Source organism: Acanthopagrus latus, chromosome 3, assembly GCF_904848185.1.
Source record: "Acanthopagrus latus isolate v.2019 chromosome 3, fAcaLat1.1, whole genome shotgun sequence".
In the NCBI taxonomy this organism is placed as follows: domain Eukaryota; kingdom Metazoa; phylum Chordata; class Actinopteri; order Spariformes; family Sparidae; genus Acanthopagrus; species Acanthopagrus latus.
Window position 1 is genome coordinate 3,339,900 of NC_051041.1, and position 21,762 is coordinate 3,361,661.

The 21,762-nt window shown below is 40.1% G+C and overlaps 2 protein-coding genes across 4 annotated transcripts; one reads left to right on the forward strand and one right to left on the reverse strand.

The window, feature by feature from the left end:
• The first annotated feature begins 8,205 nt into the window (after window positions 1-8,205).
• Window positions 8,206-14,389, forward strand: LOC119014413 (germ cell-specific gene 1-like protein). 2 transcript variants are annotated; one of them, XR_005072967.1, is made up of 7 exons: window positions 8,206-8,401; window positions 10,703-10,897; window positions 11,484-11,543; window positions 11,690-11,848; window positions 12,145-12,256; window positions 12,531-13,450; window positions 13,551-14,389. XR_005072967.1 is itself a non-coding variant. In XM_037089557.1 (6 exons), exons 1-6 carry the CDS (start codon window positions 8,206-8,208, stop codon window positions 13,219-13,221), a joined length of 1,413 nt encoding a protein of 470 aa, XP_036945452.1. In that variant the 3' UTR covers window positions 13,222-14,389. The 2 variants fall into 2 exon arrangements, 1 of the variants encoding a protein (XP_036945452.1); XM_037089557.1 differs by having other exon boundaries at window positions 12,531-14,389.
• Window positions 14,390-16,643: 2,254 nt separating this feature from the next.
• LOC119014678 (recoverin-like) lies at window positions 16,644-20,383 on the reverse strand. 2 transcript variants are annotated; one of them, XM_037090076.1, is made up of 4 exons: window positions 19,846-20,383; window positions 18,280-18,391; window positions 18,020-18,086; window positions 17,576-17,717 (listed from the first exon to the last, which is right to left on the reverse strand). In XM_037090076.1, the coding sequence occupies exons 1-4, from the start codon at window positions 20,224-20,226 to the stop codon at window positions 17,684-17,686; spliced, it is 594 nt and encodes a 197-aa protein (XP_036945971.1). In that variant the 5' UTR covers window positions 20,227-20,383; the 3' UTR covers window positions 17,576-17,683. The 2 variants fall into 2 exon arrangements, with proteins under 2 accessions (XP_036945978.1, XP_036945971.1); XM_037090083.1 differs by having other exon boundaries at window positions 16,644-18,086.
• Window positions 20,384-21,762: the final 1,379 nt, after the last annotated feature.

A 21,762-nucleotide genomic window follows, 5' to 3' on the forward strand; every position in this document is an offset into this window, starting at 1 on the left:
CCTCCGATTGTTCCTGTCTCATACCTGTAGTACATCAAAGGACCACACTGGGTAGTTTTGCATGATTTAGTCTTCTAAATGGGTCTAAATGCTTCCAAAACATAAACCTGTGATTTTAGATCAATTTCCAATTTACCCTTCAGGCAGCCATCCATTTTAATTACTAATAACGCTGGTGGTTCTACACGCTCAGTGGGCAAAAAGACACTGACCAGTGCTGACTAGTGCCAGTACGAGACACACTACAACCACCAGGGCAGAAGCCACTCACTGAAAGCCCCGAGTGCGTCAGGGCCTGAAACCATGTATGAACACAGAAAGCAATCATTTGCAAACAAACTGTGTTTACCGACAACAGTTTTACAAAGTGTTCTGAGCACATTCTTCATCAAGTGTTTAGCCTCGCTGCCTCCTTGCAAAAGCACTCATATGACCCTTTAATCACACAGCTGCTCAGCTAACACTCGCCTCCTGTTAATATCTGCACATTTCCAATCAATATTAAAGCCATGGATTTAAAGTATGCAGCATAATATATTAACAGATATACACAAAATATATAACGCTGTGCTCTGACATGAATTCTATTGGTTCAGCCAGTCCTAATCTTCTTCACGCACAAACCTAAGAAGCAGAGAGCACCAGTGTGAGTGTCTATGTGGAAATACTGAGGAATTACTGTGTATTTTGAGTGTTGACTGATTCTGTGACCGGACCTGTAGAACATTAACAGAACTGATCAGAGGATGACGTCACTGTAGATTTTCATGACGCGTGCATGTGTTTGTACAAGGCGGAGTGGGTGTGTGTGTCTGTGTGTGTGTGTGACCTGTCTGCACGAACTGTGTGTGTGCAGTTAATAATATAATTTTTATATATATATATATATATATATATATATATATATATATATATATATATATATATATATATATATATATATATATATATATATATATATATATATATATATATATATATATATATATATATATTGTGCTGATGTAAATAGTGGAAGTAATCACAGATAAACTTGAAATATACTGTATATTAGAGTGTTACAATGATGAGTAACTATTTATTGATCTATTTATTGATTGATTTATTGCGTGATTATTTATTGATGCAGCAAATGCCCTCCAACAAAGACAAGTTCAGGTTAACTGTCATTACAGTGTCGTTGTGAGTGGTTGATGGTGTTGATCACACGTGACTGGCTTTAATCTGACTTGGCTGTTCAAACACTGCATTATCAATCAACTCAGTAACCAATGGTGGCTTTTTCATCCCTGTTTAGATTTGTAGTTGTTCTGGATTCATTGTGTACTTGAACGTCTTCGCTGTATCCCCCTGGCATTGACAAGAAAACAGAACTGTATTATTGTATGATGTTTAGCTACATCGTTGGCTAAAATAAAAACTGAATTTGAACATATCAACCTCTTCGATGTGCATGCTGTCCGAGCGGATCCTCTCCTCTACGTTTATGCATCCGCTCCTCATCCGTTTGGTGTGTGAATGATTATTTACTGAAGTATTTCAACACACACCTGTATGAAAAGGCAAATCTGTGTAAAAGGCTCTACTTTTATGTAGCTCTGCACACGGCTGCTGTTTCCATGGGGCTGACGATTCATTTTTAGATGAGTTTTGACTTAAAACATACACAGTAGCAGGTTCAATCCTAGTTTATGAGATGAAATATGACAGCTCAGCGTAAATCAAACAGACAGGGAAGACATTCTTTTATGTTTCATGGGCCTGTACACGTCTTTAATGTATTTTTGACTCCTTTAAATGTGAATTTTGATGGAAAACCTGACTGAAGGACTCAAGGAGTGATAGTAGAGCAAGATAAGGATGAAAAAGTAGTAGTCCATAACACTGATTATTTTTTATTTCTCAAATTCAATTTTGTATGAAATTAATTTATTTTGCTGTGTATTTACAGTTAAAGCTGTGTTGTAAACTGTGACAGTATACAGTACATTTGAGAAATAAAATAATACAAGAAGTGAAACGCTCTCTGTTCAGTTGACTTCTGTAGCTCTGATGTTCAAGGTTCATTTAAAACCCTTTATTTTGCAACTTTACGTTAGTTTGTTGTCACGATGCTGCGTTTAAGCTCAGTTTAGGATTAGGCACAAAAGTCACTTTGTTAGGGCTGGAAAACATTTTCCTAAGGTTTGGCTTAACAAAACTGTTTTATTTGCCAGTAAAAAAGATGTAAATTTCCCCAAAGACACAACCCCATTTTTCAAACTAATGCCACCTCCCTCCTCTCTGCCTGCTGATACCAAAGTCAGCTAATAGGAATAAACAGATAATGTGGATGTGATTTGCCACGTCTGGCACAAGTTTCAACCTCAGATGTATCTGTGATTTGCAGAAACGTTATCTGCTAAAGTTATATCCTGCAGACTGGGCAGGGTGAACAGACTGTTGGTGTCTTTCAGTATCTTCCGGGTTCTGTGCAGAAGTCTTAGTATCACCTCTGCTGACACAGTTCAGGGTTTTACTCACCTGCTGTAGAGCCTTCCTGTCCCGGCCGTGCACCAACCAGTTTGTGATGTTTACAGGCAGGATTCTTTCTATTGCTCCTCTGTAAAAGTTGACAAAAAATTCCTATGGTTGACTTTCTTTTGTTTTCCTCTATCGAGTTTTTCCCAAATCTGAATATTTCTTTCCTTTTTTTGTTGTTGCTTTTGGGGGAATTTCTTTGAGCCCATCATTCACTTACAACCCATGAAGAACTACCCTGCTGTCACCACAAGAGGGCCTCAAATACAAACATATTCAGACACAACATGTCCCGATCACTCTACATGAAACATATGACAGTCTGCACATCGACAGCAAAATAATCGAGGATCAAGCATCATTTGATATATAACGAATAAGAATCATTAAATAGGACCACAGTCATAAATAATAATCACACTGAAGGGAAATTAGTCCATGGCAATTTAAAATTAATGATTAGCAGTCAATTTGCTGCATGTTCCGGTTTATTGATCTCTTCATGGATCAGTTTCTCCCTCCATTATTTGGATGTTTGACCTTCACTGTGCAGAACAGCGTGCAGTACACTTAATGTGTCCTGTGAGCAGGATTTTTGACTCTGTAAAGCCAATCATGCTCCAACTGAACAATGTAATGAGAATCCATAAAGCCTTCGGTAGAAAAACACTTAGAATGGACTTTAAAGTGAAGTAGGGACATTTGATGTTTTGACGTTAAACTTTTTAAATGAAAATATTTGAATATTCATAGATTCTGAATTTTCTTTAATGAGGGAGAAAGTAATTGTGATTTTAAGAATTTGCAACCACTTAATTCAGCTTTAAGGTGGATAAAACATTTGAAATATAAAATGTGTAGCACATAATTTTCATGTGTGTCTTACAGCAGTTCTAGCATGTAGCTATACCCGTGTTACACACTGTATTCAGCTGTTTCATCCATTCAGCCCTTGCATCTTTCTCCTGTTTAATTTAGGAGAGTGAGGGAAGTGGAGTCAGTTAAGGCCATTAGAGAATTTGTTTAGAAGAGGAGGAAATGTCAGATTGACTGTAGAGGCGGATCTCTCCATTCATGAGAGAGCTTAGTGTCTAAAAACAGTAGGGGGGACATTGGGGATTTGACAGTTAGTCAGCATGAGTAACATTAGGACACTGCAGTCACAGTCCTCCTGCAGCCTTATTTACATGAGCGAGTCTGATCACATGATACAAACTGAGGGATTCTTATTAACTGCAGTACAATGACAGAAAAGTCGCTGTGAATAGTTCTATATTTCCTTACCGCAAACATTTAAAGTGACTGAAGCTCTGATTAGTCACCAGTCAATGTACTCATCCTGTTACCTCAAGACAACAAATGCATATTTACAGTTTTTGTGCCCAATATCCTGAAATAACGATTGTAGCTGGAGATACCTGGACATATCAAACACTGCTTTGTCCTAATTATGACTTTAAATTTCGCAATAACTTGCAGTCATTGCACTTAGTCTGAAGTATTCAGAAATGCCAGACACAGTTGGGACGAAGAATGCAGTCAACAAAACGGAAAGGAAAAAGTCATAAAACAGGAAAAATCACAGAAGAGAGAGAGCAGTAAAAAGAAAAAACATAAAAAGTTGATTAAGAATAAAGGACAAAGATTAAAGATAATAAAAGTAGTAAAGGATGGTCAGAAAAAAGAAAAAAGACATCACAAGGGAGGAATTAAAAACAAATAATTAGCCTTAAAGCTGTAAAAGGAACGAAAGATGGAAATCAAGTCTATAAAACTTGGTTTTAAGATGACATTCAAACTGAAACACTGCTGACAACAGATTCCTCAGCAAATGGTCTTTATGAAGAAATGTCTTTCTTTGTCAAATAAAATGTTGTTTCAGTGATATATCGCATGTAGAGCGGGTAGGTGGGATCTGATCACATGGGGTCACATGAGAGACTCGTGTCGATGCCAAGTTTGAACTGCCCACCTTAGTAATGACCTCCCTCGGGACAGATGTGATCTGATCAGGGCCTAAATACATTCTTAGTCATGTTGAAATCAACTTGGACCTGAATGCAAAATCCTGGCTGTCAAATAGCTTGAACTCTTTTGCCCTCTGACGCTGCTGTTTCCTCGACGTACAGTTTGAACACACTGTTCCCAACACGTTGGCTTTCCAAACCAATGATGGGATTGCCTAAAGCCAGCAGCTGCATGTACCACACAGCTGTACTTAAGAAGGGTTGAAGTTTAGAGAGCAACAGATACAATGAGACCGTCACACTCATCTCAATCTAAGCTGCCCATACCATACTGTCAGATTAATCACTGTAGGCGTAGAGGTCAGGGAGGTCATGCGTGAGAGAGGAGGAGAGATGAAGAAAACAGGAGACAGAGAGATGTGAGGATGGATGGATGAACAGAAGCAGTATAGGGAGCAAAGGGGAGGGAAAGTAACAGATGGACTTGTGGGGGATTAGAGAGAAATCTGGGTGGGTTTCTGATGGAAACTCTGAAAACTGAGGGAGCGCAGAGGAAAGGTGAAGGAAACCGAATCCCTGCCGGAGGAGAGGAGGAGGAAAACGCAAAGAGTCTCCGCCGAGGGTCCCAAACATGGTGAGTCCAGCTGGTTTTCCATTTTTATTTTGTTGCACCAGTGTAAGATGATCAACAAGTTGAGTGTGAACGACAGATGGATTTCACACTCACGAGGGGGAAGATTTCAGATCAGCGTGATGAGATGATGAAAGCTATGAAAAGTCTGTTTGCCTCTTGTATTAACTGTGAATCTAAATGTCTCTGTGTGACATTTGCACCAGTCAGAAGGGAGGTTACCCACCAAACCTCATGTAAAAATCGCTCAATTAATGTTAGATAATGTGCCTGGATCTGTTCATCAGCATGCCTCTGCTGTCGATAACATGGACAGGTGTGTGGAGACATTACGTCGACACGTGTAAGGTAAAGTCAAGCAGAACAATTACTGCCTCAGTGTATGGATTATAGATTAACACCTCGAGATGATTTGATGGACCAAACTAATCTGCCATGTCCGGTTGAACATGACATAAGCATTTACAATCACAACAATTTGATTAATTTGATGGTTACATGCTCTCGGGTGTCGGGGACAGATCACCTGTTAACACATCTTAAATCTCATCGACACATAAGTGGGTCGTTGTGCTGCCAAAGCCTGCAGAAATTCATGTGAAATTCTGGTGGAGATCTCAGTGTTTTCCGAAGATAACAAATAGAGGGACGTGTGCAACACGGCGCACATGATATGTAAAAGCAACCTGGATTATTCAGTGTTTCAACAAAGAGCTGTAACAAGCTGATGGGGATGGAAATAAGATATCATTTAAGGAGGGAGGAGAAGAAAACTGTGTGTTAGTGGGTTTAGATGATTGATTGATCGTGCTACACGAGACCTGAAAGTAAAAGTAGAACATTTTAAACTTGCTGGTTGTTTGCAGAGACATTATTTTCTATTTATTTCATAACCTTGTCATAATTATTGTTCTTCTTGTGCACTTTGCCATCTAAGCTGTGTTGACAGGGAGAATGTAGGTGGTGTATGTTGCTACTTACACTTTAAACTCAGTGTTTATGTGAGTTTATACCTTTTATGTAGCATATGTTGACCTCTGGAGGTTCTGTACAGTCCAGCTTGACTTTACTGTCAGTGCAGCAGGCATGAAACTACAATGTAGCTGCAGCAGAGTGATGATAAAGTGTAAAAATCCACTTTGGGTGGCCAGGTGTCCCACGTCATGAGGGACTACTCAGCATTTTTATCCCGTCATCCCGTGTCCTACATTTTGATTGACTAGTCTTCAAAACTGCAGGACAGATGCTTCAGACAGGTTTTCCTAAAATCTGGCTTTAATCCTGCAGAGAGAAAACACTGAAGACTTCCTGTATGTTGTGTGTTATGTCAATCAAACTGCACAAACAGGGGTGAAAGTGCACCATGTCACCTTCTAGGCTACATCCAATTGGATTTAGGTGCAATATGTTGTAAAGTAAGACTACCACTGACACAGACTGTGGTAGTGAGTCATGCATCAGACAGAGGACGGGTGGTACTGAAACAACCAAAGAGCTGCGAGCTAAGAGAGCTGTTGATTTTGAAAGTTCAGTTAAAGGGGCTGTAATCAGTTTTGCCTCAGTAAACAGTTTCTGGAGGAGTTTATAGTCTCAGTCACTAGTTTTAACGCTTCTTCAATACAACATGACATTCATTTTGTGGATTATGGTCACTTTTAAAGTGAAACGATAAATCAGGGTATGTTTTATCTTGTGATTAACAAATCGCTACTTAGGTTTGTCCTAGATCCAAAAATAACATCCTCTCTTGCGCCACCTTCTTGTCCAAATATGCTCATTGGTGGCTCAAAAAGACGAAGATGGTTATGGCCGAAAAAGCCAAACTCTGAAATAGCTGTTACCAACGTCGAAAGCTTAAATAACAAGTCAGGTTTATTTGTCATACCCTGAATCAAAATGTACTTTATGAAACACAAACTGAAAAATCAGAAAACATCCCCTGCACTTCTGTGTCTTTTAAACACACCATGAAAACCAAAAAAAACAGAGAGAACGAAGAGTTTAGATTCACTAGTTTCGGGTTTTGTTGCCTTAAAGTCCGTGATAACGTCAAAGGCTTCGCAGTAATCCTGTCGCCTCAGCTGCTCCTAGCGACTCTTAATCCAGATGCTTGCCTCTGTCTCTCATCTTTACTTTTAGGTGGTCGTCGAGCCAAAGACAGCGTGAGAGTCAGTGGGCATTAATCTCATCCACCTAACCCTGCAAGATTAACACAGATTACCAGGCCCAGAGGTAACGTTACTGTAGGTCGGAGATACAGGACTAATCACTCCTTTGTCAGCGCAATCCTTCCCGGAGAGGTGGAGGAACAGGCTGAGGAGCGCGATGTGACCTGGGAGCTGGACTGATTCATTTCAATATCCGCAGGATAAGAATTAGACGTTTATCATCCATCCGCGAGAGAGAGGAAGCCACAGAGAGAGGATACGAGGCGTGATGGCAGTGGAAACATGGGGTAGAGTGGCAGCTCGGTAAGAAGAAATGTGTGGAGTCAAACGTCTCGCCTGGCTCGTGCCGTGACATTAAGAAGAAAGGAAGGTCCCTAATTTAAATCTGATGATCCACGCTGGTTTTCTGTGACTGATACTGGAGCAGGAGGAGAGCCGGAGTTCCTCCTGCAACCTCTGGCCTGCACATCTGTCTCCTTTTCTACTCGTGTGAAGTGATTAAATCCCGGCACTTCATCTCCGTCCACTCCACTGTCCTCTGACCTCTGCTCATCGACTGTCCTCCTTCCTCAAACACGCCCTCCCTCCGTCTCTCCACCCAACCCTGTTTCCAGATTCCCTTCTGACCTTTGTTCCACTTCTCAAACATACTTAATCCCTTTTTTTCCTTGCTTCCTTTCTCTTTTCTCCTCTCTGCAATCCTCCATGAATCAATCTCGGTCGTCACAACAGCTTATATCCAACACGCTGGACTTCATCTCGACTCGTCTCTGTGGTGTCACGGAAACCCCCTCCATCATCTGATCCTCATCCTGATTGGTCAGCAGATGCTGTCAGGCTCTTGGAGCCATTTTTGAACCTCAAAGTCAGGCCGACAGACACGGTTTCTCTCCGGATTTGTCAGAGTCGAGAAGCAGCCATGCTGGAGAACATGTCCAGACGCAACCGCTCCCTGCTGTCACTTTTCCTCACCTCACTGGCGCTCACCCTGTCCGTCTGCGCCTTCTGCACCTCCTACTGGTGTGAGGGGACACACAAGGTGGTGAAGCCTCTCTGCCTGTCGCCCGTCAAGCTGAAGAACTGTGGGCAGAACAACAGTCAGCCGTACACCACAGGTGAGAGCAGGAAACAATGTCAGTCATTGTTTCAGTGGGACTGAACCTGACGTACAGGTGTGGATGTTGATGTTCAAGCCTCCATTTCCAGGTTAAAATTTTGTACAAAAATGGAGGAGATTTATCACACCTAGATTATTAATAAGAACACTTTTCTTCTGTTCGTTATACTCTAACAAGTAATCAGCGCTGTCTTCACATCAAACTTCATCAATTAAAAAGCTGTTTTAAATATTATTTTTTGTATTTTTCTTCTAAATGTATCCCAGTTGTTCTTCAGACTTTTAGACATCTTTTGGCTGAACAAGCACAAAATCCATTTATATTGCAAACTGACGTGTTTCTCTACTCCACCAAAACAACTTCCACCATTGCACAAGAAGTGCCAAACATTACGTTTGTTCATTTCAAGCTTCCACAATGTGTGTTTATGTTGTTATCAGCAGGAGATTTTAACAACTTTTAAATACATTTGTTTAAAAAATCATCTCCACTCGCCCAGATATTATATCAATGTTTCTGCAAACCACCACAGCCAAGGTAGACATTTGTACATATCACACATATCGAGCATTTTGCTTATCAGCCTCCTCTCACATGTAGCTTGGATGGTGGTTTTATGGATGGTAACAAGCCACAGGCAGCCAAACAGCTGACCACTGTTCAATGCTGCCTTTCAGCATTTCCAAGTGTAACACTCCTGAATATTTTAAAGGACCCCTGGGGACATTTCCACCTGGTTTTGTGGCAACCAAAACAGGTATTTTAACCTAAACCATGATGTATTCCTAATTCTAAAGGGATGGTTTTAGTGCCTAAAACTACAGTTTTGTGACAAAAACAAAAAAGGTGATGCATTTTTAGGGACATCGGACCCTGGAAAAAAAATAGTACCACTGTCAGAAGAGGCAAAAATATCTAACGTGGTAAAGAAAAGCATCCAGAGGAACTTTAGAAACAGTTTGTATGCTGGTACACAGGGGGAAGACACACACTGTCAACTGCATGGGAAGTGAACCGGCCTCTTGGTCAGGGTTATGACTTAAACCTAAGAGGAAGTCAGCCATCTTTAATGAACTGCTCCCAGAAATGTAACCAGACTGGGTGAGTTCAATCTAAAGACCGTAACAGTGAAAGGTTCTTCAGATTTTAAGTTTTCGATGAACGACAGTTTTCTGTAACAGCACGGCGAATTTTGATGTTTCCCCACAAACACAGGAAGCTGCTGTCACTCAAACATACAGTGTCCAATTAAATTCATGATGTCGTCTGCACCTGATATACCAGAACCGATATTCTACACGGAGGAAACCCACATACGTTTTATGAAAATTAGGTAAAAAAGTGATGTAGGCTATAAAAAGAGGGTTTTCTCTAGTGCCACACACTTGACACAGGAAGTGAAAATTCAGACTGTCAACCAGTTTGCATTTGCGAGGCTCAGTGGATCAACTGAGTCATAAAAATATGATCTTTTAATATTTTCACCAGGAAATTAGACACAACAATCCAAGATCTTTCCATCTGTTTAAGAAACCAAGTCACATTAATCTAAAATGATTGTTTGGCTTTATAAAGCCTTGATATTATCTTTTTTAATATCATCATTTATGTTGTGAATGAAACTGAAAGTCAAAAATCATCATCTTTTAAGTGAATGCACGTTATCAAAAAGTGTTGATAGTTCCTAAGAACGTCTGTCATGGAAGAGCACACTGATCATGTGCAAAATAACTGCAGTATTTCTGAAAACTACTGATGTGGTGCAGAGTTTTCTGGCTTCTGCAATATTTCTCTTGCGCCTGATATTCCAAGTATTCTACTCTTGACTGGCAGAGATTCTCATAATCCCGGCTTTGTTGCTAAGCTCAGAACTTTGTATCTGCAGCGGCATGTCATCTGGATTCACTCGCCCGCTGCCTCATCTTTGAGCGCTAAGCCTATTTTTTTCCATGTAGCATTCAATTTTCAGCACATAGAAAATGACAGATTACCTAAAGAACAGTGTTACAGGGCTGGATTGTGTTACACGCCGTGACCCTCAGGAGATCCCCTGGGGATTTATGTCAGAGGTTCGTAGTCTGTGATATCGAGGAAAACATTTTCATTCACAAATTTGTTTTATATAATCATTTTGCATCTCTACTCTCTTTACCTCCTGGTACATTTACTCCTGAGTCTACTCATACGTCTTTCCTCAGATTTTCCTAAAAATCTTTTTCTTATTGTCTGTACGTCTGTGCTTCTCTTCTCTCTCTTTCTTCTTACATCACTCGCTGTGCCCTACATTTCTTCGTCCAGAGGCCCCCACGCCGGACCCGAGGAGCCCGGTCTCCAACGTGACCCTCAGTCCGCTCCAGAAGGAGGAGCTGGCCAGGATAAAGAGGAAGCAGCTGGCCAACGCCGTCCATTACATCTGGGAGACGGGCGAGGACAAGTACATGCTGCGCTACTTCCACACCGGCTTCTGGCTCTCCTGTGAGAAGCACAACGAAGGTTTGTGAGTGGAGCAGAAAGCATTAACAGTGACAGGGACCTGGTGGTTAAACACCTGAGTTTGTACTCAAAGGTTCATAGTTGTAAGCACCAGCCTGAATATCTACTCATCACTCTCTCAAGATTTACAGATAATTACTTTTTTGTTATGAATGTCAGAAAACATTGTTGGTGCTCTACAACTGTTTTCTTCTGTTGTAACTATTAAAGCTGCCAGTCAGAATGTGTTCGAGTCAACACAGATGATTTACAGTTAAGCCTCTCTAAGGAGGATAATTTTGCACCAGCCTGGATTATTGTAGCCACAGAATTAATAAGTAAACTGTCTGTGACTGGTCAACAGTCAGCAGCACATCACACTTCTGCACTTAAAACAGCTCCTTTCATTATGTTTTCATATGTCATTATGATTGAACTAGCCTACATATTGCAGCTATAATGTAACACTGATGCTTTGGCTTTTACTATGACAGAGACAAACACGGGCATAGTTCCTTTTAAGATTCAGTGTGATATATTCAAAGACAGGGATTGTGTATTTTTACTACAATCTCTGTAACTCCGACTGTTGTTTCTGTTCCTCCAGGTGAGGATCAGGAAGAAAAGTGTCGCAGCTTCATTGAGCTGACGCCAGGAGAGACACAAGGTCGGTACAACACAAATCAAACCAGAGAACTTTGAAAATATAACCTGTATTCTAGTTTGGAACCCAGTTTACCATCATCAGATTTACTGACTGTCTCATCAGTCTTGCTGGCTCATTATTATCCCACTAAACTGGTTTTCTTCCAGGTGTCCTCTGGCTGTCAGTCATCAGTGAGTTCACGTACATCGGCCTTCTGGCTATGGGCTTCCTGCTGATGTGTGTGGAAGCACTTTGCCTCTGTGCCAAGAGGGAGATGAACGCCCTCAAGATCAACGCCTTCGCTGCCATGTGCACCGTCCTGTCAGGTGAGGATGAGCGACACTTTGTGCTGAGTTGTTATGAAATGACACACTGTAACATGTTCGACCTTAAACACTGGCAGCCCCAAATATTTGTGAGACGATGTCAGAATGATGAGCATTAATGTGATGTCAGTGGACTGGTATCAGTTTTTATGTATATGGATTTGTTAGTTTTACTCTCTCTTTAGTCTAACAAAAGAATAGAAAGGCAAACTTGTCAACTGGCGATAGCAGGTTTACCAGTATTTCAAATAGCCTAAATATAATTTTTGTAGTAAATCTACTTTTTCCCTGACCAGGTATGATGGGGATGGTCGCACACATGATGTACACCACAGTGTTTCAGATGACGGTGAGCATCGGGCCCAAAGACTGGAGGCCACAGACGTGGGACTACGGATGGTCGTTTGCGTAAGTGTGTTTCAATTTAACCACAATGAAAAATCTTAAAACTTAAAGGTTAAATGAACTAACGTTATTAACATTAGGTCTGATGTCTCTGTAATGTTGCAGAGATGTCAAGTGACGTTAGCATGCTAACCAGCTAGCCCCAGTCTGTCCTGTCTCATAATAACACTTTGAGTCATAGTCATGGTCAGATTTGCAAATTGAAGATAACAAATTACATTAAAAATACATCCTGTGATCTGATGACAGTAACATCTCCCCTCCCTCTTCTCACCAGCATGGCCTGGCTGTCGTTCAGCTGCTGCATGGCGGCCGCCGTCGCCACGCTCAACTCCTACACCAAGACCATCATCGAGATGAAGCACCGGGCCCGGGTGAGGCTGGAGGAGGCTCGCACCGCTGCCCGCGCCCCCTCCTACGAGGAGGTCGTCCGAGCTGGTGGTGGTGGGGTTTACTCCGTCAGTCAGCTGATTCAGCTTGGCCAGCAGGGGGCGCTCATGGATCCTATGTGGCCCAGAGGAGTGGGACCAGCTGTCGGACAATTGGCATGCGGCGCTGGGGGAGCGCTGCTTGTTGGTGGTGGGGGGATGGGAGCTGGAGGGATGGGAATGGGAATGGGAATGGCAATGGGCATGGGAGGAGTTGGAATGGGAGGAATGGATGTAGGAGGAATGGGAGTTGGAGGAAATGCAGTTGGAATGGGAGCAGTAGGAGGAGTTGGAGGAATGGGAGTCGGAGGAAATGGAATTGGAAAGGCAGGAATGGGAATGGGAGCAGTGGGGGGAGTTGGGGGAATGGGTTTTGGAACAATGGGAGCGTTGGGTGGAATGGGAGGGGGAAGACTGGTGGACCATCACGGTGTGGTGGTGGTGGAGGGCTGCGGCACTGAAGGATGTGAAGACTGTGAACGGGAGATGGACGACATAGATTACACCGTGCAGGAGGAGAGAGAGGACTCACTCTGCTAAGACTTTGGACAAACATCTTGTAGGACTTCCTGTTCTACACTTCCTGTTTTTTTTGTTGGGTTTTTTGTATATTTGCTGTTTCATATGATAACTGTAGCAAGATGCGTTTCTGGGCTGTTTTGAAGTTTGCAGTTTGCATCTCAAGCTGTCTCATTCAACCTCGTGACCACATGGAGGCAAAACAACATTCAAACTCACAGACTGACAGCTCTAATGCCTCGCTGCACAGGTTAGCAGAGAATTACCTTCTTAATCATCATTACCATCCCATTGCAGTCAGATGATTGTAAGACCAATATTCATTCTCCTGCTTTTGTCTCCATCGACAGGAAAATCTTTGGCTTCTTGTCGATTCTGACCGGGCAGGTAGTGTACAGCCAGCTCACCTTCGTTGAGCTTGTTTGATTAAAACTGTGACTTTTTACAAGGACGGTTGGTAAAAACATTCAGTGCTGCTATCAAGTATGTATGCAGAACCAGAACCACAGTTAGACTGCATGGAGTTGATCAGGTCCAGACATTGCTTACAGAAGCTGTCACAGATTTACTATTTGTGTTCTTAATAACATGCAATGGCATCTCAAACCCTGCAGTTTTAACCCAGCTGCACTGTTGACTTTTTGAAACTCATTCCCTAAGTCTTTATTTATTTATAATGAACAGGAAGAACAAAGTGGCAAGATATGGACAAAAAAAACTGTATAAAATGTATAAAATGTTGTATGTTTTTTAACAGCAGTGTAGTTTTAACTGCAAAGTATTTTCAGATATGTTTAAAGAATTGAAAGGCAATAATGTGAGGCGACGCCAATAGATGTTGTATCCTGTTAGTACATTTTTACTTTTTTATCATGTCTAAGACTGACTGTTCTGACTGGATATACACAGAACAACAGCAATATATCAATATTACCAACTTCAGTGACTTCTTCAGGGGTTGTATGTAACGTTGTGACTCATGAGATGTATGACAGGATGTGAGAATGTATTCAAATGGGAATTCAAAAGGTGTTGAGAGATGTTAATGACACAGATGTGACAACGACTGTGGCATATAATGTTATTTATATTTTTGGTTTGTGATCTATGTTTGTGTGAATGGATGAAAATCTCCTCCCGTACGGTGATAAATAAAACCAAACCACATCATCTGATGTCTCATCATGTCGTCAGCACTTTATGTTGAGACTTTTGCTGTAATGATCGATTACATCTCTTGAAAATATCAGAATAAAAATGCAGAAGAAACAGTCCACATTTATAAAAGTTTACCCCCAAAATCCAAAATGTGGTTTCCCACTTGTAGTGATACGTATTCATCAATCTGTCGATAATTGATTAACACAGTTATGAGCAGTTTCATGTGGGAACGGTTTTCTTTCAACGCGCAGAAGCAAGTGTGCATCCACTCATGGACGACAACAGGCTAGCTAATGAAGCTGAAAAGGCTAGCTAATGTTACAGCTCAGCCAAGGAGGACGCCATTACTGTTTACATCCTACACAGTTACAATCACGAGCCCCTCATCTGTTAGCAGATGCACACTTTCTTCCTCACAGTGACAGTGGTGATTCTATAGTCTGTTCATCCCTGTTATGTTATAAAAACTCTTAACAGCAATGATAAAAGCACAACATTTTAACTTTTTAAAACTCTAAACCTTGAATATAGTAGATTTTCCAAGTACAAATAACATCAGATCAGTAAAAACCTAGATAAATAACTTCATAACTTCACTTTTTCACACATAATAAAACAAAGTGAGGTGGCGGCTGCATTACTCAACTATAATGAAATGATTTGCTCGTATCTGTTTGCATCACAGATCACTTTTTACAGTCAAGACACCAGACAAATATAAAGGAGTAAAACATTACCAGGATATTTTTTTTTCACCTGCAGCCTCATTGTAAAGGCCGTGCATGTGTAAACACGGTTATCTAACGATGTTTCCCTGTTTATGTTCATCTACAAAGCACGGAAAAGAAGAAAAGCAAGAATCAAAGATTACATCGACAGAGAGATTTAGACATTAAGGCAGATGCTTTCAAATGCTGGACAGAAGATTATGTCAATAATCTCCCCAGTCAGGGGAATAAGACTAACAGAGAGAGAGAGACATACTGTAGGCAGTGAGGCAGAACGGGGTCGTCAGGCCACTGTGTTGAAAGTAATTAAAAATGTAAATTAAGAGATTGAATTATACAACAGTTTATGTAAGATGAAGCACTCGCAGCAACACTGAAGTGATTTAGTTTTTCCTCAAAATCCAGCCAACAGATGAAGAGGTTAATTCATGAACATATTCACTGTTACAGACTTGTGTTCATCTGTATCATGTTTGATATTGCAGCAACATAATAAGTTATGATAATGTAACAGCTCACACATGATAAACTGAATCTGAGGATGCTGAAAATGAGCTCTTCAAAAGTGTTTGATTTATATACCTGTAGGGAGTTAACACAGTATTCACTGTATGGAGGATTGTTTTACCAAGAAATCTCTACCCTTTAAAGACGTGGTTCTTTTATTTTGAAAGGAAGTAAAACTTGCTTGCTTTGAAATTAATTTGGCTTCATGATCAAATAAGCAGTGTGTGCACTTTCAAACCACGACAGATGTGGAGCAAGAAAGTAAACTAGGTCTTCTCATTACGAAACAATACTAATCTTCTCTACAGAGACTATTGTCTGTGTTTATCTTGTGTAACTTAAGATCACGAAACCATCCGTGAACATCTGGAAACTCTTATTTTTAGGACAACAAACCTTCCGACACTAAAATATCTCTAGTTTTAGATCTGAACTGTCCCGGAGTGGCTCTGGATAATCCACAGACGCCACTGTAACTGTAAACAGCTCCAATCGGAGCTGTGGGGTCTGTGGATTATCCTGAGGACATTTCTTCTCCTGCTGACCGGTGACCAAAATTCTGTTACAATTACAGACTAATATGCGACAGCCATGTTACACTCCGTAAACAGGTCAGAAGTGGGTTGAGCACATGTATACCGACCTCATTCACACCTGAGATACTTCCACCACTTGTTGGACAAATTTCCATGAATTTTAGACACATTGTCAATTTTCAGACAATCACGATTCACAGAGGAGGAAAATGATTGTATTTTATTTTCTCTAGCAGAGCTTAAAAAAGTGCACACATTCTTTACGCAAGTAGAAGTATCAATACTTGTGTAAAAAGAAAAAAGTACTGTTGTCGATGTTTGTACCGAATTAGAAGACAAAAAATATACGGGGTGGACAGGAGACATAAAAGACTGAAAGACAAATGGAAAAAAGACTTCTGACAACTGAAATGTTATTACAATTTCATGGTTATGATTTATTGAATTAATTGTAAAGGAAAATCCAGGAGCAACACTTAGTTTCACATGTTGTACATGAACAAACCTAAACTTCAATATGCACCACTTAACTAGAAAAGCAAACATGTAGGATTTTCCCACTTGGATGAATTAATCACTTTGGAAGACATAAAATTAGACAATAACAGGGGCTGAGGTTCAATTACTGCACTTACATGTCAAGATAAAATGAGAGAGCAGCATTGGCTGCCCAGTAGAGAAAAAAAACAAGATACATTGTGGTGATGATACTTCAACTAAAGCACATGATATATTCTTTCATAAGGTGCGCTTGAGTTGCTAAAACACAAGTATATGATTTGATGTAAACTACACACTGACAGTTTTAAAAGCACTGAATGTGCTTCATCTACCACAACTTCACTGAAGAGATTAATCTTGTGGTTCTCAAACAATTCTGCTTCCCAAACCCAACAACTACAACTTGTTAATGATAGGAACAAAACAGCAACCCAGTCAGCAGAATAAATGTTAGGCATGTGTGTTTCTGCAAAACCACAGATAAATTCAACCTTAATGTTTGTTTATGTTGCAATTGTAGGTTGAATTTTATGTTTCGCTCTTGTAACAACATTGTGCTAATGCTCTGGTTAGGTTAACGAACAAAAACCACCTGGTCAGGGTCAGAAAATATACTGGTTTGGCTTAAAATATCTGTTTTGATGGCCTTGATCACAGATGGAGACGTCAGGTGACCAGGTGACCTTAAGAATATCCACTCAAACTGTGACTCAAACTGTGGTCGGCTGTTCGGCAGCTCTGTTGGCTTGTAACGCCACCACCATCCCCTCCAACTCCTTATAAGAAAAGTGGTTAATGAGCATATCATTTGAACGTGACCTGCCAGGTTTATTACAGCCCTCTTAACCTCAGTGTTTTGCAGAAACTGTCAACATTATATCCTGATGACAAGGCTGCAAAACACTGTTGAGTTTCAGTGTAATAAAGGTCAGCACGATGGCATCGGAAAACTTTTGATTGTTTATTTTCCCGACATTAATCATATTCATTCGACTTGTTTTGCACTCCATATTTTCCCCTTGGTTTATCCATAAGCCTTATGCAGTGGGACTATGGGGCCCCATTTGAGAACCACAGGGCTAATCTGAGCAGAAAAGAAAAGCAGAAGCATACTCACATTTTATTTAGTTGTGGGAAAATGTAAGGTCACATGGGAATATAAAATGGTAGACAGACAGCAGTCAACTAGGACTTCATTTCAAATTTGGATATGGCTGCTGATAATGTTTTGCAACAGGGTGTTATTGTCACACCTGCTATGTGTTCACATTTTGTGAAGGTGCTGTCAAGTGTCCCTGCATTAGCAGAGTGAACGGTAAAGTTGATAATACAAGACTGATGAGAGACACAAAAAATCAGTACAAGAGTTACTTTGCAGGCTCATACTGAATCAAACGTAGAGCTTCCTCATTGTCCAACACTCCCTGGATAAACTCTCCTTCTGCCACTCGTTCTGGAGGGAGGAAAGGGAAAGAGAAGGTTCAGAGTTCAGTGCAGGTTTTTGAAATGAAGTTGAATTAGAAATACTTCGTAAGGGTCCCATGGCGAAGGGAGTGGAGCACACTGATAATTTGCCCAAAGAGTCAATAAATGATTTTTATATTTATTCTTTGATTTCAGTCTTCATTTAAACCACAGTATCTCACCATTTTCACCCTTGTCAAAGAAGCTCCAGAGTTTATCTGCCCTCTTCTCAGCTGTGTTTTCATCATCAGGCAGAGCAGACAACTCATCTTTAGGAATTAGCTTGAAGATCGCCTGTGAGTAAAATAAAAAAACAGGTGATACAAACTCGTCAAAGAGAGAAAAGCATTTGATTTTAGCAGTACTGTAAAATCTGAAAAATACTCCCTCACATTTCAATGTGATGGCATGGGCTTAAGAAAAGATTAATAAAAAAAAAACAATGCCAGGCAGTCAAATCAGTCACAACTGGTCTTACTCAGACTGAAAAAGGATTTGACTTTTTTCATAAACTTTATTGTTTCAATGTCTCTTACTTTAAACCTCAAATAGCCTCATTTTTTTCTTTGATAGTGGCATTGGTGGTGTGTTAGTTCAAAAATATTTGAGGTCAACAATGCAAATCTTTGAGTTAATAATTTGTATAAGTAAGTTCTATGAAATATCCAATGTCGATCTTTCCCTTGAAGTGACAGTCCTAACTGATGCTGTATGCAGATGATACTGTCATCTATATTTTATTTTGTTTCTGCTCATGCATTTCTTTGAAACAAGTGGTTTAGATTTCTGAAAGTGGGTAAGGAATATCACCGAGTCTTACATTGTCAGCTCATGTCATACTGATTCAAAGTTGTTAATAAATTATAAGTACAATATGTGACATCTTAATTAAGATGCAACCTCGTGTTTTACACTTCAGTCTATAGTTCTTTCTTCTTTCTTATTTATATATACCGTAAAGCTCTCTGTAGGCTTAGCCCTTAGTTTACCCCAAACTGTTGATCAGCATTAATTAAAGTCTAATCCTGTGTTTAAAAAACAGAACCTAATAAGGGATAGCTATCAATGCTGTAGTTTAATTTGGTGAAGGAGATAGGTGCTGATATTCAGGGAGTGTGTGCTAAATGGAATGTAATTAGGAATAGAAAAAAATGGGAATCTACATTTAAAGGGATGTACATATCCAAATATAACATAACATACAACATCTGGAGAGAGACTACAATCAGTACATCCTCTTGTGATCTCCATAAGCCTATAAATTATCTATAAACACTTTTTAGCTTCCTTCAGAGTTCACTGCTCATTAAATGTCAGATACTATGATCTTCTTTCCCTTTATTCCTTCTACTATTTAACAATCAATCAATCCACTCAGTATTTTCCCTTACTTTCCACCAATGATTTTATCTTCTAACTAACTTAACTGTACATTCCACCAAATATTTAATGCACTCCGTCCCTACAGTGTACCTGAGCCCACTTAAATCCAGTTTACCCACTGATGAGTTCTGCGAAACCTGTCTGACCTTTGGCTAGGAGCCACTGACAGATTGAGTACAGGACAGCCTATTACCATCATCTACGCAGATGATACTGTTGTCTCTGTTTCTTTTTGCTTGTGTCAACCAGGAAGTCACCGTACTCAACTCTTCAGTCAGACATTTTCCAAATATCTTGGAACCAAGCACTTATCAAGCTACAAGTGCTCATTGTCTGCAAGGCTGCTACACTCACACCAGACTCACCGTGCAGATTTCCTTGACCTCTGACTTGGTGATGTATCCGTTCTTGTCCACGTCAAACAGGGAGAAGGCCCATTCCAGTTTCCTGGTGGTCTTCCCTGTTGACGTCATGTGGAGAGCGATGATGTACTCCTTGAAGTCAAGTGTGCCATCGTCGTTTGTGTCGAAGGAGCGGAAGACGTGCTGGGCATATGTTTGTGCATCACTTTCTGGGAAGAACTTGCTGTAGATAGACTGGAACTCTTCTTTCGTGATGCGCCCCGTTGGACACTGCCTCTTGAAGTTTTCATACCACTGGGCAATCTCAGTCTCTGAGAACTTGGTGTTGAGTTTCAGGTCCTCCAGGATCTCCTTGGAAACAGCACCGCTCTTGGAGTTACCCATTGTTGGATGTGCCGGTGATGTTTTATAGCTATATCAAAGTGTGAATTTGTGGCCCCTGAGCTCTTCTTGGATGCACAGCTTCAACTAAAGGACTTCCCTCTTGTACTCTGTCAAGGTAGTAAACAGAGGACTATCCCAGAGGGATTGCAGCAGTACCTTTTTGTATCCTGGTCCTGGCCTTCAATTCAGCCTAGAGAAGCCTATGCTGTGAAAAGAGCAGAAGCCACTTGATAAGCTCATTAAGCCAATCAACCAACAATAATGCTACCAAAAGGTGTCACAGATAAAGTTAAATTAAGTCAAACTCAACAACCCTCAAGCAGGTTTGAAAGATATATTTTCTTCACCCAAATTTACACCATTTATTACAACAAGAAAGCATAAGAATAGAAAATATTCTACTGTTCTCTGATGGTCATTGAATGAATCATGTGTAATGAACGCATCCCTCACTTTATTCGACATGTGTCATTTAAATTTTCAACAAAAATGGTGTATATCGCATGTTCTTTTCAATTTATCTAATAAATTGATCTTTTTATATTATATTTCATGGCATTATAAGAGTGTCTTACTGCACAAAAGACATTTTTGCCATGACTGTGCTAAAATACTTCATCATTGTCAGTGAAATTCAATTTGAAAGGAACACTTAGATGTCTGAAAGATCTATATTTTGAAAGATAGTAAATGCTTTTTTCAACTACAGTCAGCCGAGTTCTACACAGTGACCAACACCCACATGGCTGTGAACCTTCAAAGTGTTTGAGTCCAGCTCAAGATATTTTGTGTCTCCCTGATGCACTTCAAATTCACTCCTGTAGACAGAATACACCATCAAGAATCGGGCTGTGCCCTGGTTTGTAATCTCCACCAACCAAAGAATTACCAGAAAAATCAGCCTCAGCCAGAACAAGGTAATCTTATCTTTTGAAGAGCAGGTGAAACACTTTGGTGACCAAAAATAAATTCAGTTAACACCAATTAAATATGAGAGGCTTTGTTTAGGCAAGCTCCATGTGGCATACTTTGGTTTGAATGAATGAGAAACATTCTATTAAATGCAAATGTGTCTTGCTAAGTTGCAACTTTCTTATAGTTTATAAATGGTTAGTAAATACTGTGTAGTCAATCCATATACATTATTTTAATGTCATTATAAGGTTGCACCTACTATTAACCTGAACAGTTTGTGACATTTCATTATTTAACAGTGAAATAACAGCTAAAGCACAACTTTAGCTATAATTGTAGCACTTATTATTGATGGTTATTATTGTAGTAGTACCATTAAGGATAAAGTAAACAACATGTGAACAACATGTGATTAAAATTATCAAGACATTCTAAACTTTTTTTCAACACGGCATCTCTTCATAAAAAGTTTCACATGGTATATCGCTGCTGATAAAACCAATGAACCAGTGAAGGCAATGCTGCTTTTACATGACAAAAAACAACAACAAATGAATATATACATGCTTCATCATCCATTAAAGTCTTGTCTTCCATTTAAATACCTCTATATGTTATTTT

Bases quoted from the DNA above. Each gene is read 5' to 3' on its own strand.
- LOC119014413 (XM_037089557.1), top strand. From the start codon at position 8,206: ATGCTGGAGAACATGTCCAGACGCAACCGCTCCCTGCTGTCACTTTTC. The intron at 11,544-11,689 runs GTCGGTACAACA...GTTTTCTTCCAG, and splicing joins GACGCCAGGAGAGACACAAG to GTGTCCTCTGGCTGTCAGTC. The intron at 11,849-12,144 runs GTGAGGATGAGC...TTCCCTGACCAG, and splicing joins CATGTGCACCGTCCTGTCAG to GTATGATGGGGATGGTCGCA.
- LOC119014678 (XM_037090076.1), bottom strand. From the start codon at position 20,226: ATGGGTAACTCCAAGAGCGGTGCTGTTTCCAAGGAGATCCTGGAGGAC. The intron at 18,087-18,279 runs GTGAGATACTGT...TCCTCCCTCCAG, and splicing joins CTTTGACAAGGGTGAAAATG to AACGAGTGGCAGAAGGAGAG. The intron at 17,718-18,019 runs GTATGAGCCTGC...TTTTCTGCTCAG, and splicing joins GAAGCTCTACGTTTGATTCA to ATTAGCCCTGTGGTTCTCAA.